We start from the raw sequence: 18,205 nt of genomic DNA, 5'->3' as shown, positions 1-18,205 counted from the left end.
CTGCTCTCTTATCTTTATTTAGCCAAGTCGGACATTTTCTTCTGTTTTTGCAATTCTGTGTATTTCAATAGAGTTATTGTTCTTAATTGTGTAAAGCTGCATTTTTCACTTGGGACAAATAAAGTACTACCTACCTACCTATCTATCTGTTGCCAATCAGTGTAGTAATTAGGAGGATCCATTAGAGCTCCAGTGCTAGCGGAACACAGAAATCTTAAGCAGCTACTATGAAATACACAATAACACTGCTATGAAGAATGCTGTCAGTTAGGCCAGAGGTGGACAATGTCGGTCCTGGAGGGCCGCAGTGGCTGCAGGTTTTTGCTCCATCCCAGTTTCTTAATGAGAAGTCAATTATTGCTGATGAAGCAGTTATTACTCAAGTGACATTTTGATGCTTCATTTTAGTGGTCTCGCTTGTTAAGGTTCCCCACCCCCGATTGCTTATTTCAATCTTAACCATTAATGGCTCCTTATTAGCAATAAAATGTAAATGATAAAGCAGCCAGCAGTTCTCCATCCAGTTTGTTTTTATTTACATCTGTGTGTGTTCATCGTGAACTGTTTGATTTAATAAAACATGCAATAGAAAATGAGACAGACAGAAAATGATCTGTTTTGGGCTTCAAATCATTTGGATGATATCCTTGGAGAGTAAAAAAATCTGCGATATAAGAACCTTACATTGCAGACTAACAAGCCATAAAATTAAATAAAGTCTGACACTGGGAAGGATTGGTTTCTAATTAAGCAGTCGGGTTAGAATGAAAACCTGAAGCCACTGCTGCTATCCAGGACTGACATTGCCCACCCCTGAGTTAGGCCATGCATAGAGGCAGACAGGCAATCTACAAACAAAAGTCGGGCCACCTTGAACCTCCGACCAGCCTCACACAGAATAGACAGTTTTCACAACACTAAGACGCTGTGTATGTGCAACACTAAATCTGCAGATTCATCAGATGGATTAAGATAAAGTGTGCGCCATGAACCAATTCACCATACCTATCACGTGCTGACATCAGGGTGGTGTTTAAAACAGGAATGGGCGACACACAAACAATGCGTTCTTCTTGAACGACTCTTCAATGAAGCACATCAATCGACGGGTAAGTGTGAACAAATCGATTCAGTGGAGCTCAGTGGGAGAGCTAAATTGTATGTGCGTTCTGTCGATGTCATCCGAGTCTTTTGTTTTGCTCACGCTGATACATATTTAAAACATATGTGCAAGAACGGACTCAGCTTCACTTATGATTCTTTTGAGGTCAAACTATATCATTATCGGAGAATGAAAACCCGGCACTGAGGATTCTCTCCATTACAATACAATAAAAACACATTTATATGAGAATGGATTATTGTTTCAAACTGGATATATAAATGAAATTAATATTAATACATTTATGTCCCTTTGTACTGTCAACAAATTACTCACACAAAACTGAACCTTATAAAAAATATTTTAATTTTGAACAATTATTTGCTTTCATTTTTACTTTAGCACACACTTTTTTTTTTTTTTTATAGCTCCCTGACTGTATTTTTATTCTTTTCATGCGAGTTCAAACTGAATCATTATCCAGGAACCGCCAGCACAATTCTCGTTCAATTGATTGGTGGATGTATAATTACCCAACAACCACTTGTACGATTCTCGTTCAGTTGATAATTAAACAAATCATTTCCCACAAACAAGTGAAAAGAGTCTTGTTCATTTGTGATTCTATAATGTAACGTCTTATTTTAATTATGAATCTTAAATGTGTGTTCCTGCTTTGCATACTAAAATAATGTATGCCTTATGTATGTATTCGTGACGCGATCAGAGTGGAGCCCCAGAAACCTTCCCGGATTTTACATATGCGCCAGGGTCCAAACCTAAAAATGAATCAAAAAATCGATTCACTTAAATGGGAAGTTTGAAAGAATCAAACTGTAATTGCCTTTACTACACTATTGGCACGTAGACTTATCTTGTTCAACTGGAAGAATCCTAACTCACCTATTCTAAGTCAGTGGGTAACTGATGTTATATACAATTTGAAAATGGAAAATATCTAATTCGCACTTAGTGGATCTCTACTAAACTTTTTCAAAACCTGGCAGGACCAAATTAATAACATTTTAGAATAAGCATTTAAATTGAGGAAGCAGGTTCTCTCCCCTCTTTTGGTCCATTTATCTTTATTCATTTATTAATTATTATTATTAATTAAGTTTTACTCTGCAGGCCTAACTCTCTTTCTCAGGGGTGGGGGTTGATTTGTTTCACACCTTTCTTATTTGTAAAACTTTAGTTATTTGTATGAAATACTACTGTATTTGATTTGAATAAAATCAATAAAATATAAAAATCAATTCAGTAAAGTGAATCAAAGTGTTCATCATTAGCCTGCAAGTCTGAGGAAGGCAGTGATATTTTGAATTAAATTAGTCTCGCCAGGCCAGACATGAGAATACGTGCCCAGGGACAACCCGTTAAAAAATGTATGGTGAATAGCAGTGAAATCCGGCGCTGCACCCACAGGGTTTCTTCCTAAAACATCCACGCCTAACACTTCATTGTCTGTGCACTAAAATAAGCCATCAGAGTTCAGAGAGAGAGCTAGAGAAACTTATTAAATAAATGACTTGATGCTAAAAGGAAATAAAAAGCTAAAACTGCTGCTATAAATTCAGGAACTCAATAGCACAAGGTAACGGAAGATAAATGATTAATATGTATGTTCTAACGACAGAGGAGACACGCATGTACGTACGTATGTACGTACGTACGTATGTACATACGCACGCACCACCGCAGCTACATATATTTAAAACGTGCTTCCGTTTGTTCAGATATCAGATGTCATTCTGACTATTCCATCACTCCATGGCATAACAACACCAAACACAATGTAGATAAGCATTGTGGTCCATATACGATCACTGGCCACTTTATTAGGTACACCTGTTCAACTGCGCGTTAACATAAATATCTAATCAGCCAATCACATGGCAGCAACGCAATGCATTTAGGCACGTAGACATTGTCAAGACGACCTGCTGAAGTTCAAACCGAGCATCAGAATGGGTAAGAAAGGTGACTGCAGTGACTGTGAACGAGGCAAGGTTGTTTTATGTATTTCTGTATTAACATGAATTATTTAAAATGGCTACATTTCACGTGGTTGTGTACTGGTCAATGAACAGACTGAACTTGAGCCTTGAGTAGAAAAATATGACAATTACATGTCATACATTAAATATGCATTAAATCGAATTTAAAAGGAAAATATTTACATCATTGTTTACAAATGCCATTTTTAAAATACCTTTTACCAGTACTGTTTTCCAAACATACATTTCAGTTTCCTCCTTATTTTTCAATTTTTAATTCTGTCCCTACGCATTTTTCCATTTCTGTCTGTGTAGGCAGCCAAACCTGATAAGGAATGGTGATGTGTCAGCTTTTTTCTTTGCCACATTTTGCTTCCTTTGCTTTTGATACCAATAGCAGCAAAATATGATAAGTCAGCAAAAAATGGCAGACTTCAATGTGTACAAGGACCAAGAAGGGCATCTGCATGGAGGTGGCTGAACATGCACTTGGTTGGTGGGGATGTACGGATACACTGGGGTTACTAATGTAAACCTGTACTAAAGCAGCACAAATTGGTAATTACATAATCTATAAAAATAAAAGTCAATGTGTGTATGTATGTATGTTCCAGCACCACATCCGAACAGCTGGAGCTATTTTCATGAAACTTGGTACACATGTTCCTCATTAGTCGATTAAAAATACTGTAGGTTTAAATCAGCCCTAACACACCCCCTTCTGGGTAGGGTGGGGGATGATCTTGCGGTCGTGTATGCATGTAATCATCCAGCTGACACTCCGAATGACCACCAGACAGTGAACTGGAGGTGACTGCCAGCATTCTTTATGTTTGAGCACCACCGCGTCCCTGTTGCTTTTGAAATTAAATAGAGTTGCCGGGTTGGCATCCCATCTATTTTTGGGACTCATTCTGTCTTTGTGACTCCAACAGCCACATATATATCTTATATATAAACATATACGTGTGGAAGTGTGTGTCTCTGTCCGGCCCGGAAGTGAGAGGTAGAGTCAGGGTAAGGGCTCCAGTTCCGAGGATACACAAGCGAGGCCAGCACACCGGCAAAACAAAACCTCTGAAGAAGGACAGTTGCTTAGCTGCTAATGCACAAATGATGCGAGCACATCGGCAACAGGATAGAGATGCCCAGAGTAGTTCTGACGATTTCAATACTTTCTAGGATCCCATGCTGTTACACAAATCAACTCCAGGCCTTTTATCTGCTTAATTGATAATGACATAACGACGGACTTGCCCACACCTGCCCATGAAATAGCCTTTGAGTCAATTGTCCAATTACTTCTGAGCCCCTGAAATTAAGGGATTGTGTTAAAAAATGCTTTAGTTGCCTCACATTTTTATACAATCGTTTTGTTCACCCCACTGAATTAAAGCTGAAAGTCTGCACTTCAACTGCATCTGAGTTGTTTAATTTAAAATTCATTGTGGTAATGTACAGAACCAAAATTAGAAAAAAGTTGTCTCTGTCCAAATATTTATGGATCTAACTGTATATATATATTAAAGCCAAATACTACTAACTTGCTCATCACGAAATCTCCCGAACCATGAGGACTTGGGTCTTAAAATTTGGAATGTAGGTCACCCTTGGCCCATAGGTGCTCACCAAGAAATGGTTTTAAAAATTTCGTGGTCCAAGCACATTCTGTTTGTATGTCTATCCGCTTTTAATGAGAGAACTACTTAACGGATTTAGATCTGGTTGTTTTCTATACTTTTCGGTCGATTTTGTGACTTGTCTCATTGCGCTAACTACCACAGTTTGCTTGTGGTACCGATGTATTTATGCAAATCCAACAAAGTGGCTGTTGGCCGAGAGAAGGGGGGCGGGGCCTTCCCCTTTCTCTCAAAGGCCTCTGTTTTGTGTTACTCTATGTCTAACCAGGTGTTGAGGTGCACCTCGCTTCCGCTTAGCTAGCTGTACCTGTTTGTTTAACAGACATTATCATCTACGATTGTTAAGGAGTAATGTATTTGATGTTTTTGAGAGAGAGCTCAGAGCTCCGTGTGTTTTACAGGGCAGCTGCTGACTGCCAGAGATATCATGGCCATGTGCTTTTCTCCCCACGTGGGGAACACTTTTCGGTCAGAAATGAACACGATCAGATACAGTGCCAACGTCTATTGATTTTTAAAGTTTGTTCTAAAGATGACATCACTTCCTGTCACGGACTTTAAAGCCGCCATCTTATTAAATCAAAATCAGTTCTGTTTTGGACTTCAACCTGAACACAACTCTTCAAAATTAACCTTTTCCAGCCAGGGCACGATATATGGGTGGCTGCCCCAAACCTATTTTGATGTACCCATCTCTTTCTTATTACAAGAGATTCTCATAAAATAAGAACAATAAGCAAAGTACATGTGAATATTGGCAACCATACAACTCAATAAATGCTGATGTGTAATTTCAGGCGGCACACAGACTTGTTAGTTACTTAAAATGTCTCTAGTTAAATTGTCATTTGTAGCTTTATTCAGAATAGGCCACATGCCTGTCTCAATATGGTTGCCGAGTTGTGCCTCTCAGTGTGGTCTTCTTTTCAGTCCATAGTGTGTAGGATGCTCCTTCATCTTGATTGTGTGTGAGAGAGAAATGAAACCGAATATATACATTCTTTGTCCAAATCCTTACACTAATAAGGTGTTGTGCTACAGAATGGCCTCTGATTCAAACCAATCCCAAACAGCCATACTTCAGACTAATGGGGGCACGTAATATTTTTCACACCTGCCACCAAAACCATTCGTTGAGCTGATGATTGCCAGCTAGGTAGTCTGGCTTTCCTGTGATGCTTGATTGATTGAGTCCTAAAGAGAATCACTTGCCAGACTGGTTTTAGGTACTTCCCCCAACTCTGCCATACAATTCCTCAGTTAGTCCTAAAGACTGGGGGTAGGGGGTTCTTTAATCATGGAAGATTCTCACCAATGAAGCACTAATATTACATTACTTTGTCTAAGTTACAAATAAAGGCATTCAAAATATTTATTAACTTACTAGCTGTGTAAGTCCATGATGTAAAAAACCGGGGCTCCTAGAATCTATTGAAGTCATCAGAAAAAAATTGAAATGCAGAGTCGCGGTTTTATTTTGTGGACGTGCTGGCCTCCTTTGTCTATCAGCGGCTAAGTGGGTTTCTCTCTCCTCGAGGTTTCGTTTTGCCGAAGTGCTCGCCTCGCTTGTGTATTAGCGGCTAAATGAGTTTGTCTTTCCTTGGTGGTTTCACTTTGGCGACAGAGTCTCTTTCTTTCAGCTAAATGCTGTAGCCTCGTACTTTTTTCTTCTTCTGACTTGTTAACTTAGGGCTGCCTTCCCAGTTCTTTGAGCTTCATGCTGTAGCCTCACACCTCTGGACCGAACAGACAGACACACACACTTCCATGCGTAGACGATGTGGCGGGTGGCTGGGGACGGTACCCAGCCGCGATGCCTGGAAGGACCGGGAAAGGGACTACGCCTCCTCCGGACCACGAGAGGGCAGCTGCCCTGGTTTGCATGGGGACCACGGGAATGGAGCATGGAAGCTCAACCCTATAGGGGACCATGGTTACCACCATAGGGCGCCCGGATGCCTGAGAAGCCCTGGACGTCAGCACTTCCGCCAAAAACCAGGGACACCCGGAGTGCTTCCGGGTGCTCATGCGGCACTTCCGCCACATCAGGAAGTGCCGCAGGAAGCTCGTCAGGAGACACCTGGAGCACGTCCAGGTGGACTTAAAAGGGGCCACCTCCCTCCATTCGTCTGCTGGAGTCGGGGGGAAGAGGACAACGCTCGGAGGAGAGGAGTGGAGGCAGTGAAGGAAGGCTGGTGAGTGAAGAGGCTCGGACTGAGGGTGTGTGGTGCAGGGGCACCGGGTTGTGTGCGGTGTTGTAAATAGTTGTAAACATGAATAAACGCGTTGTGGTGATTAACCCATCGGTGTCTGCCTGTCTGTGTCGAGGCTGGTCTCCACAACATTTATATATAAGATATATAAAATTTCACACCTCAACACATAATCTGCATTTTTGTTATTTCCTCAGTATTTTTCTTTAGACTTCATGCCACAGGAAGCACGTAATGCTTAATGCGGATTGCTATTGTGAACTTAGAAAACATACACAGGTGTCCAATGGTGTTGGTGCTTTCAAAATGTAAGGTTTTGATTGGACAAAAAAGATAATGCAGTATAACACCGGGCGACAAATTTTTACTAAACTTTTTCTATCCAAAACATTTTTGGTGATTATGGCAGACATCTCAAGGTGAAGATAAATATAATGTAAGATTGACTGTGTCATGTATCTGAAAAAAGCATGTTATTTTTTTAATATTGTGTGTTTAATTGCTTAACAATGTTGACATAGTTCAATGGAGCTAAAATGTTTCTAATTTTCGCTTGCATCTGATGCTTCTCGTTTCAGCGTCCAACAATAGTCAGCCAGCACTAGTGGACGCTCTTTCACCACATACTGCTTTTCCACCATTGCAAAGTTCTGGTGAAATCTTCAACCATGTTTGTCAATTACTGTATCAAGATCAGCATGGAAGAAGTCCAAGTGAATCCAGAAAATTAATCTTTAGTGACATGTTTCACTTCATGGTTTAATATGCTTGAAGCATGTTGTCAACCAGCTGGATGTAGTTTGGTGCTCTGTAGTTGCCAAGAAAACTCTCAGCAACATTCTCCAATGCCTTCCATGCAGTTTCCTCAGGTTTCGATAGCAGATGTTCAAACAACTTGTCATTGATGATGTGTTTGATTTGTGGACCAACAGAAATACCTTCCTTAATCGTGATATCAATTATTTGGGAAAACATATCAAAATCCTTCAACTTCTTTATTTCTTTCACAAAATTTTTAATTACTCCAAGTTTTATATGAAGACAAAAATAGCTGTGGTTTATGTGCCACACTTTTCTGCCCTGGAACCAAACACGTAGGGGGCAGGCAGTTCTCTTTAATGAAATGGGACTCTTTTGCACAGCTGTTCCCTTGTCAAATGAAGTAACAGTACTTGGTATGTGATCCTAGCCGCATTCCGAGTAGCAACACTGCTACTTTTAGATCACCACAGATTTTCAAGTTGTAGTTGCTGTACTGTGTATCTTTCAACAGCAGTTTCATGTTTTCGTTGGTTTCTTTCATCTGCACTGCATAGCAAGTGAGTACTGATTGACATTGCATTGTGTAATAAGACGGCTTTCAGGCTTAACAGTGTTAAATCAATTTTTAAAATGGCATTGTTGTGAGTAATGCTTAAAACCCAAAGCCAAAAAATGGCCTGTCAACATCAGTGCAGACATAGAGGTTGACAGCTTCACAAAGAAATCTGTCAGATCCTCTTGTTGGCTCTGAAAGACAGAAACAGCAAACCCCTTCCTTGTAGTCTTGAGCTAAGTTGTTCTGCTTTTGTTTATGACAAACCGAAGTCCCTGACCAAGTCATTTAATTCAGACTGTGTTATCAGATGAGGCTCATCAGTTCCAGAGCTGGCCCACTCAATTGTGGTATCTTTGTCTGCCTCATCTAGGCTCCATTGTCTCTAGTGGCCTTGGTACTGGTGAACTATCATAATGCAACTGTGGTCTCATGTCTGGAGGCAGATTGGAGTATTCAGTAGATTTCTTATTTTAAGTAGAGGCACTGATCAGACAGAGGTAACAGTCCATCGAATGATCCTTCATTTCCTGCCATATCGATGACACAGACTTTCAAGCTACACTATGTTCCCTGTAAGCTGTGTGGCTGCACACCTACAATGCCAAATTCTGCAACGGAGCACCAAACTGTAACACGCTCACTGTGCAGGGGTCTCTGATGATGTTCACGAGGATTGGTTTCAGCCCAATAGCAAAAGTTTTGCTTATTTACACAAATAGTCAAATGGAAATGTGCCTCGTCGCTGCTAATTACGATGGCATCTCGATTAATTTTTTGCAGAATGTTCGCACACGACTCTCTAGGACTCTCCCAGCCTCTCTCAGTGAGTTCCTAAACTTCCATCATTTTGTATGGATGGAAATTAAGGTCCTCATGCAAATAAAGGCAGACGCATATTTGCACGCTGAACATCTAGGAGACTGCAAAATTGATAGCTTCAATGTTTTCAGGCGTTCGTACGGTCCGAGGACGGCCTGGAGATTTTCTGTTCAATATTGTACCCATCTGTCATTTTTGTGAATAGCTGGCCAAAGTCCATAAGACACATCCAAAATTTGTTCAGGAAGCAAAATCTTTGTTGTTCAGTGTAATCACCACAGTTCACAATTATTTTCACATGTATAGAATATACATTCTTGTTTGAGGTGCATTCTCAGCCGATATGCAACACATGCAACTTTCTGTTGCTGTGAATCTCACACTGTAGGTTCAAAAATATATAACAGTTGCAAGTTGCAAGAGGCCAGACGTAACCTGGGTGGTCCCTCGGAATTCTGAGGTCAAGAAACACATCAGATGTTCATATGTCGGTACTTTATGGATTTTCACATTGCCAGAGTGAAGACACCACGGAGTACATAATGGCCCCCCAAAAAAATCAAATCAGTTGCCTTATAATTTTTGTTTTTTAGAATGCCACCAAGTTATGCTAGAGTGTGGTTGTTTCATAATCACATCTCTTGGGAGATGTTTTTTTCATTATCATTCCAACAAAATGTTTCTTATTCTCTTCATGACTTTACTTGGTGGGAAAAAAATGCAACATTTAGATTTTTTTTTTCTCATTTCAGTTTCATATTACTTTTCCTTCCAGCATCTCAGGCTCAAATCCTGCACCCAGCTGTTGTTCATGTGGAGTTATTTTTATTTTATCTGCATGTGCTTTCCTTGCACACCTCCTTAACATGAAGGTTAGGTTGGTTGGCTAGTTGGAATTTGGCCTTTGTGAATGTGCACAAGCTGGCTCCCTGTCCAGGTTTGGCTCATGCCTTGTACCAAGTGATATCAGCATAGGTGCTGACCCCCCATGACCTTGAAGTACATTTGGGAATGTTACTTTTTCGTCCATGGTTAATGTTCTTATTGCCCATTGGTGACTATTTTGATTCTCCTTTTGCTCATTTCTGTCCAACTGTCTATCACTTAGAATTGTCCTAGCCAAGTCAGGCAGGAATAGCCATGAAGGGGACAACCAGTCCATCACCACAGTGCAGTCATGCATACCCAGGAACTTCAGGGCCACCCTTTGTCATACATTTACATGTCTTGGGGATGTGGGATTGTCAATGTGGAGAGATTACTCACAGCTCCATCCCCTGTGCTGGCCGTCAACTCAGGAGCTCTGAATCAGAAAGCACTGGCTTACTCAGTTAAGGGGGATTCCCTTTGCTCAATTAAGCAGGAGGGCACGATGAGGGTGTCATATTACACAGCACCAGGTTCTCTCCCTCAGCCTTTCTACCCATCAGTAGAGGGAGGAAAATCAAAGAAACAGGAAGAACATGCAACACCACACAGAAAGCTGACACTGCGGTGCTACTCATTACTCCAGCTCATTCAGCCCTAATGTACTTTCATAGGACTTATAATTTTAATACATGTAGCACTTTTTTTCTCCACACCTAGCAATTTTCACACTGTATGTAACACTTTGTAGTCTCACTTTTTATCTCTGCATAATCCTATTCCACTATCCATATACAAATGAACTTTTACTTGATCAAATCCATACTTTACCACCTTTTTAAAGAGTGTAAACTTAAGAAATTAATTCATAAACAGTCAGAATACTGATTATGCAGACAGTATGTATTGAACCCAAAATGTAACATATAAAGGAATGCTGAATATCCCAGTATTATCCAACAGCTATGATACAAAGAACATTTGGTGACAAAACAGTCCCCCCCACCCCCTCCCCAAGTGCTGGCAAATTTTGCATGAAAACGTGGCCTGTTATATTAATTTTGCTGGGTGTGCAGATTAGGTATGTGTACCTTCTGCACTGAGCTCCACTTCTCCTTTTGGGCCAGATGGTAACTGGATTTTTCAAAGGGATAAAGCTCAGCCATAGAGAGCTGCATGTGGGGTGTCAGCGGCCTTCCTTGGCCAGCTGTGTCCTTGTACAAGCCTCCAACTCTCTTCTGTCCTTCTCCACACGCTTCAAGAACCACTAACTTGCTACGAGGACCATTGAATTATCATCCAAAGCAGTTTTTTCCTGATGCAAATGGGCCTCGTGTCTAGTCTCAAGTTGGATAATTTAAATACTGTTTTTTTTTCTTTTTTTGTTTAAAGATTTCTTACTCACGAGGCATACTTTTTTTTAATGAAAACTCAACAATTTCTTCATTGAATATTGGCAGAATTCCAAGACTAAATGTCATCCTATTTAATAACAGTTGATTAGGACCAACCTACATATGTAAAACAGTTATCTCTCAATTTGTATCAGGAGTAAATTAAATGAACAACAAAACTAAGCAACGTGTACGCAGTATGGATGTATTAAAATAAAGCATGGACTTAGCTGTGGGAGATTATGTGTCACTAATATGGTAGAGATTTAGGAGGAAGTTGCTGGTTTGAATCTCAAAAATGCCAGAAGCGACTCTGTTCTGTTGGGTCATTGCACAAAGCCCTTAACCTGCAATTGCTCCGTGCTGGGAATGGCGTTAACCCGCATCTAGCCCTGCAAGCAGGTCCTCCAACTTGCAGGGAAAACTCAGGGGTTGGTGGCAGGACTGGCACTCCAGCCACTGTTAAAAAAAACCTCACACGGTTCCATTCCATTCCATCCGAGCTAGTGCAGTGCAGAGGTGTCACCCATTGCACGGCTGCGCTCGGGTCCTAATTTGGTGGTTGGTCACTGTATCGTTGCATGCTCCCAACCTCAAAGAAAGCATTATCACACTGTCACAATAATATTTCTTTTTTTCACAAAGCTTTTGATAAGAAGAGGACAGTGGACATGCTAAAAAAGGAAACTCAAGATTTAGTGAGAAGATGGGTGCAAAATTAGAGCAGACAGTAAGTAAAATGATTTACAAATTAAGTAAAATAGGTCACTGTCTTTTCATATTTATATAAATTACTTATACAAAAATATAACCTATACAAAAATGGTCACATATGCAGAGGACAATGCTCTGATTGTAAGGGAAGGGGAAAATGTTTTACCACCAGTACAATCCTGCATTTTTTGGGAGGAATACCACAATCTAATTCCGATTATCACACAGGACAGAGTCTTGTTTCACTTAGGATATTACTACCGTTGACTTATTTTCAGTCAGTGATTTTGAGGTAGAGTTGCATATCGGTTAGTCCTACCTCACAGCTTTAGGACACTGGGTTTAAATCCCAGCGCAGTCATTTTGTTTCTGTGGTTTGGGGAGTATTCTCCAGGTACTTCGATTTATGCCCATGGAAACCTGTGCTAGTTTGATTGGCAGCTCTAAACTGGCCTAGACTGAGTGAAAGGGGGTCTATATTTATGCAAGAGCACTCTGCGCTGTTCTGGCAACAGAACAGAATACAGTAGTACTGTATGAAGTTAAATAATTATTTGAATAATTTGTGATTCATTTGAAATGTAACAATTTTCTGATTATTTCACTGCAGTAGTCAATTTTTGGGCAGTGGGATGAAATACGAGGAGGAGAAGAGGTTGGAAGAATGCGATGATACAGTGCACTGCTGCACCCACCACACGATGAACTACCCAGATTGGGACCCGCATGCACTTATGCAATGGGTGACACCTCAGCACTACACTGGAACAGTGTGAGGTTTAGTTAACATATTATTTTAATTTATAGTTGGTCAAAGACCATTAAAACCGCATGTTTCTTTTGATCATTCTGATAAAACATGGCTGTGTCATTTACTCATCTACCAAGTTCATCACCCACTCTCCTCCACTGTTGTCCACATTTCAGGAAAATGGCGGCTGTCCAGAATTTCATTAATGCAGTGGTAATAAAGTAATTTATAGAAAGATAATGATGATCAATCTTTTTTTTTTTTTTGATGCAGTGAAACTGCTTTTTCAAATAAAGGTCTCATTACCCAAATTACATATTGATCTTTAAAGAAAGGTAAGATAAAACCTAATTAGAGGAAACTAAAAAAAGCTTTTAGTGGATAAAATAAAATCCAAAATGGTCAAACAAATTAAGGGTGCCATTATATTAAAAAAAAGAAAACATATTTTTATTAGAAAAATCTGTTTTAAAAGGCAGTAATTACATCTAATTTACACTCTTCAATTCAAGACAAATTCACTTCTTTTCAGGTACATAATACAAAATAGTTTTACTTGGGTGAGTTCACTTTTTAATAGGCCCCCCACCCCCAAAAACAACAATCCTTACAGCAAAGACAGCCTCCTGTCCCCTGGTGCAACATTTCAAAGTGTGAAGTGAACAAAAGGACAAAAGGGATGAACAGCACCGTGGACATTTTTGTAATGGGAGAAAAAATCCTTAATGAACACTTTCTGGGCTACAGTGCTTGCAATAAAATCCTGAAACAGTATTTTCCAAACAACAGATTCCATTTTGAGATTTTTGTGGAGGTTTTGTTTATTTCTTCTGCTTATTTGAAATATGTAGCACAATTTAAGACAGAGGTCCCATTGTGCAGTATAGCTGTGATATGGTCTTGCTAAGTGCTGGTCCAATATTCCTGGCGTAGAAAAAGATGGTTGTTAAAAAGAGTGCGATTTGTTGTTAGTTGTCCTTACAAACAAAAAGCATACACTGTATATTTAAACATGCAGAAAAAAATCTGTCAAAAAAACTTCATGTTTGTAAATTTGCATAATTAAAATTTCTTTAAAAAAAAGTAAAGATTCTAACTCCTTGTATAAAACTCGCTATAAAATACCAAAGAATAGTTCACAGAAAATACGTTCATTTAGAATGCACCTTGTGTTAAAGGTTCCTAATTTAAGGTAATATAAAATTTACCTTTGAAGTTTGCCATATTTGATACCAGAAAGGAGTTTTTCTTGAGCTTGCTCAGTGGCACACTCTTTGTAGGCTTCAAGAAGCCTGAATAATACAAAATAACAATAGCAAAGTTGTTCTTATACAAAAATGTGACTTCCATTTGTCTAAAATATTAACCAAATTATTAATACTATGATATGTATTATCAGATACAAGTAGAAATTCATGTAACAAGGCTTATCACAAACAAGCACAAATGCTTCCACTGCTATACTGAGATCTATGCTTTGTTTGTTTTGACTTTTTCAAAAATCAAAATGAAGAAATCTCATTAAGACAGACAGAAAAAAACATGCATACCCTCATGAGATATGCAAAGATTCAAATATATAATTTCTCAAAACTTTGTGCTAATTTTACCAATTGCTTAATGATTAAACATTTATAAATGTTTAAAAAAATAAAATGACACAGATATTCAGATGTGCAGATTGTTCTTAAAAGCAACTAGGTAAAGTTAGCAGTTGTTAGGCCTACCTGGATGGAGTACTGTAATTATTCAAAATTGCAACTGCTTTATCTCCCGAAATCCCACTGATCTGCATAAGTTGACGAGCAAATACCTCCTTCACAGTCTGTGCCTGCAGGGGACAAAAACATGACATACTGACAACATATTAACATAATGCTTGACAAACTAACATTAAAACATATGTATGTAAGGATGGATGGATGGATGGATGGATGGATGGATGGATGGATGGATGGATGGATGGCCATAATATATTACTGTAACTAATGAAGTCCAAGACAGCAAACATTTTTGGGTTCATTCATATTTTGGCCCTCTAGACCTCCCAATAAAACACTCATTTTTAGACTAGTTCTGGACCATATTTTGTGCAGGAATTTACACTCTTATGATAAAGAGTACTCCAATAGGTGTCTTCAGAAAATTATCAGAACGACGTGAAGTTGTGCATACCACATTAATCAACCCCAGGGAATAAAGCTTTTCAACAAACTTTAAAAAATGGCAATTAGTACATAAAACTCGCTACCTGCACATATACTTCTGCCACCACTGTCTCTATTTATTCCTAGGATTCTGGTTTTATTTATTTACTTATTTATATTCATTTATTTATTGTGTTTTTTGTCTATGTTCACTGTCTGTGGGGGCACATGCAAACAAGCATTTCATTTACATGGTACTTGTACACATGACAATAAAGAATTGAATATGCAGGTGGAGTGTTGTTTTATGCTATTTCACGGTTGAGGACTGTAAATGTGATAATATTCATTACCAGTGGTCCTAACCCTCTAAAAGCCACTCTTTAAGAATGTTAAAAATGACAAATTTCAAATATAAGCATGTGGGATATTGTTTTAGACTATTTCAAGGTTAGTGGTTACAAATTTGATGTTATTGCTGATCATTTGTTAGGGATTTGCCCTCTATGGACCTCTATCATAGGGTAAAAAATATCCAACTTCAATTATCAAAAATATTTAGACTTTGAACATTTAAATATCAACTGTAACTATTCTTATTTATTAAGTACTTCCACCTAATGAAGTAAAGCATTACATTTCTTGTGAACACCCCAAATTAAGACAGCTTACAATGCATTAAAGCTTGCAGAAAGTGAAGGGGTCTGAATAAACTGTGTGTGAGTGTGTTTGTATATGTATGTACTGTATATACAGAGCTGTGTTACCTGGCTTGCCCAGGAAAATTCTTAAGACATGGTCTCAATTATAGTGCCTGTCACCTTACCTTCCCAGTTGTAACCTCAGATCACCTAACACTGGTTTGCTTATTATACCAAGAATAAAAGAAGTAGTCAGGTGGCCTTTTGCTGTTGTGGGCCAAAAATTTGGAATACTTTACTGACAGAGATATGCTAGGCTAATACTATTGATCAATTAAAAAAAAAATATTAAAAATCAGCTTCTTCAACTTGGCCTTTTCTTAAATAATTTCTGTTCTACTTCTAATAGATTACATATGCACTTGCTATATCATATACTTTGTGGATGTTCTATCGTTATTAATCCCTACCTTTATCGTTTTCTGTTCTCTCGTCACCTGATCACAGTACTATGTAGCCACACTTGTGATGATTGGAGGAAAGAAGGTTCTCTGTCTATGACAACAACATCAAATTGACGAATATGAAGATTAAAAAAATAATGACCCTGACTTTATGTTAGGTAGAATGCCCAGCGAGGGCTGGATGGTCTTTTGGCTTGGAACCCCTGCAGATTTTGATTTTTTTTCTCCAGCATCTCACCCCTGGAGTTTGTTTTTGTTTATTTCTGTCTTCCCTGTGACCACAGGATCAGACTTACCTTAATGGACTTAAATTTTAAGATTAGGATTCTACTGCTAGTATTATCTGTGTTATGTAAGTACATATTGATTCTTTATAAATTAATGGTTTTATATATTTATTTAGTTATATATTTATTTTTAACTTGCTTTTTTTTCTTGTAACTCTTCTTTTTTATTGTGTAAAGCACTTTGAGTTACATTCCTTGTATGAAAATGTACTATAAGAACAAATATTGTTGTTGTAGTGATAGATGTAGGAATATTAGCTTACTCAGAAACATTATGCATATATATCCCAAATGCTAGAAAAGCTAAAGTGAAAGTAAATTTTAATCCTCTTTCATCTAATGAAATAGTTTTAAAAAGAAAGAAGGAAAAATAAATTACATGTTTTAGGGCTTTCTGGGGTTAATCTATATAGCGGATGGGTTCAAATGATCAATACAGAAATATACATAGGAGAACACAAAATAGGATCCCACAATTAATAAAAAACTGAAGGGGAACTAAAAAGTATACAAAAGAAACAAAGTCTTCAAGGCTCCACTACTATGAAACTGCACAAAGAGTGTAGTTAACAGCAATTCTGTATCTTGCTTGGCTCTGCTACAAGATAAGAGAAACAAGTATAGCCCTAGCAAAAGGCCAAAGGAGTAAAAACCTCAAGAAAAAAGAAACCATAAACATAAATATCAGTAACCAGAAAAACTGAGTTCAACAACGCACAAATGTTTCACCTTAAAATGCTGTCAAATGAAAGTTCAAGTGAGTACACCGCTGATCAGAACAACAAAGAATAAGCAGAAAATTTCTCATCTAGCTGACGTATTATGAACTATAACCTAGAATGCAAAGCAAATTTGCAATTAAGAGAATCAGGATGGGACAACTTTTAAATAAAAAGCACGATAAATGATTACATTATGCAAACAATTTGGAATTCCAATATATGACTGGTGCATTATTTCATGTCTCAGTACATCATTTAAACAACTAAACTTTATGAGCTGAATGATCTCATTTGTGAAATATCTTACGTTACTCTTAATGTCATTCTTTCTCAACTTCTAGAATGCCCCTTTTTTGTAATCCACTCCTTCCGGAATGTGACTTAATTACGTCAGAAACAGCAAACTTCATGTATTCCTAACTTAAACCATTCCTCCATTCCTGTACTTAAATAAAAATGAAATCGCTCAGTTAGTATGGTACTAGATGCCTCACGGTTCACTCACTTGTGTGCAATTTAATGCAGCCCCTAGAATATAAAAAAAAACTTCTCATTCTTTCACATTTTTCCCTTCCTTAATAATACACAGATAATTAACTATGCTAACATGATGGGTTTTCTGGAAGAAAAAAAAGGAAAAAAAAAAAAAGAACTAATCCTCTGTTGTTGATGCACAATAATGCATGATAAATGTGGGAACATTGCTTCAACTATGCTAATTTTTATTTATATAGCTTGAATTCTGTAATTATGCTCCACACAGTTACAGACAACAACTAAGCCTGCTAATGTTAAATTTCCTGCTAATTTACACTTTATCTTTGTATATTTCTAACTAAAAGTGCAATTATAAACTATTTACTTTACAGGATGTGCTAACAACAGTGTCACATAGTACATACAAATTTTATGCAAAGCACACAAACATTACAGTAAGTATGGTGAGGACAAAGCTTCTGCCCTATGATCCAAAAGCAGATATCTATAGGCTTAGCCTACTGACCAAATCAGAAATGTCATTGGTAACTACTAGAAAATGCTTGTTCTGAGAAACATGACTGTCATTATTTTAATAAAATATGACAAATTCTCATTTGATATTGAGTATGTAGATCATAGTAAAAAT

General features: G+C 38.2%; 1 protein-coding gene across 1 annotated transcript in view; it reads right to left on the bottom strand.

Annotated features, from left to right (window-relative positions):
* Positions 1-13,249: 13,249 nt before the first annotated feature.
* mus81 (MUS81 structure-specific endonuclease subunit) overlaps positions 13,250-18,205 on the bottom strand; it is a 42,150-nt gene continuing 37,194 nt past the window's right edge. Inside the window, exons 15-17 of the mRNA XM_028802849.2 lie at positions 14,546-14,649; positions 14,027-14,110; positions 13,250-13,742 (exon numbers count right to left, since the gene is read on the bottom strand). Of these exons, the coding sequence (XP_028658682.2) occupies positions 13,676-13,742; positions 14,027-14,110; positions 14,546-14,649 (255 nt within the window). The 3' untranslated portion in view covers positions 13,250-13,675. The remainder of the gene's footprint in view (positions 13,743-14,026; positions 14,111-14,545; positions 14,650-18,205) is intronic.

This window comes from Erpetoichthys calabaricus, chromosome 1 (assembly GCF_900747795.2).
Source record: "Erpetoichthys calabaricus chromosome 1, fErpCal1.3, whole genome shotgun sequence".
Lineage (NCBI taxonomy): Eukaryota > Metazoa > Chordata > Cladistia > Polypteriformes > Polypteridae > Erpetoichthys > Erpetoichthys calabaricus.
Note: the sequence above shows the minus strand (reverse complement) of the source record. Positions and strands in the feature narration are given on the sequence as shown.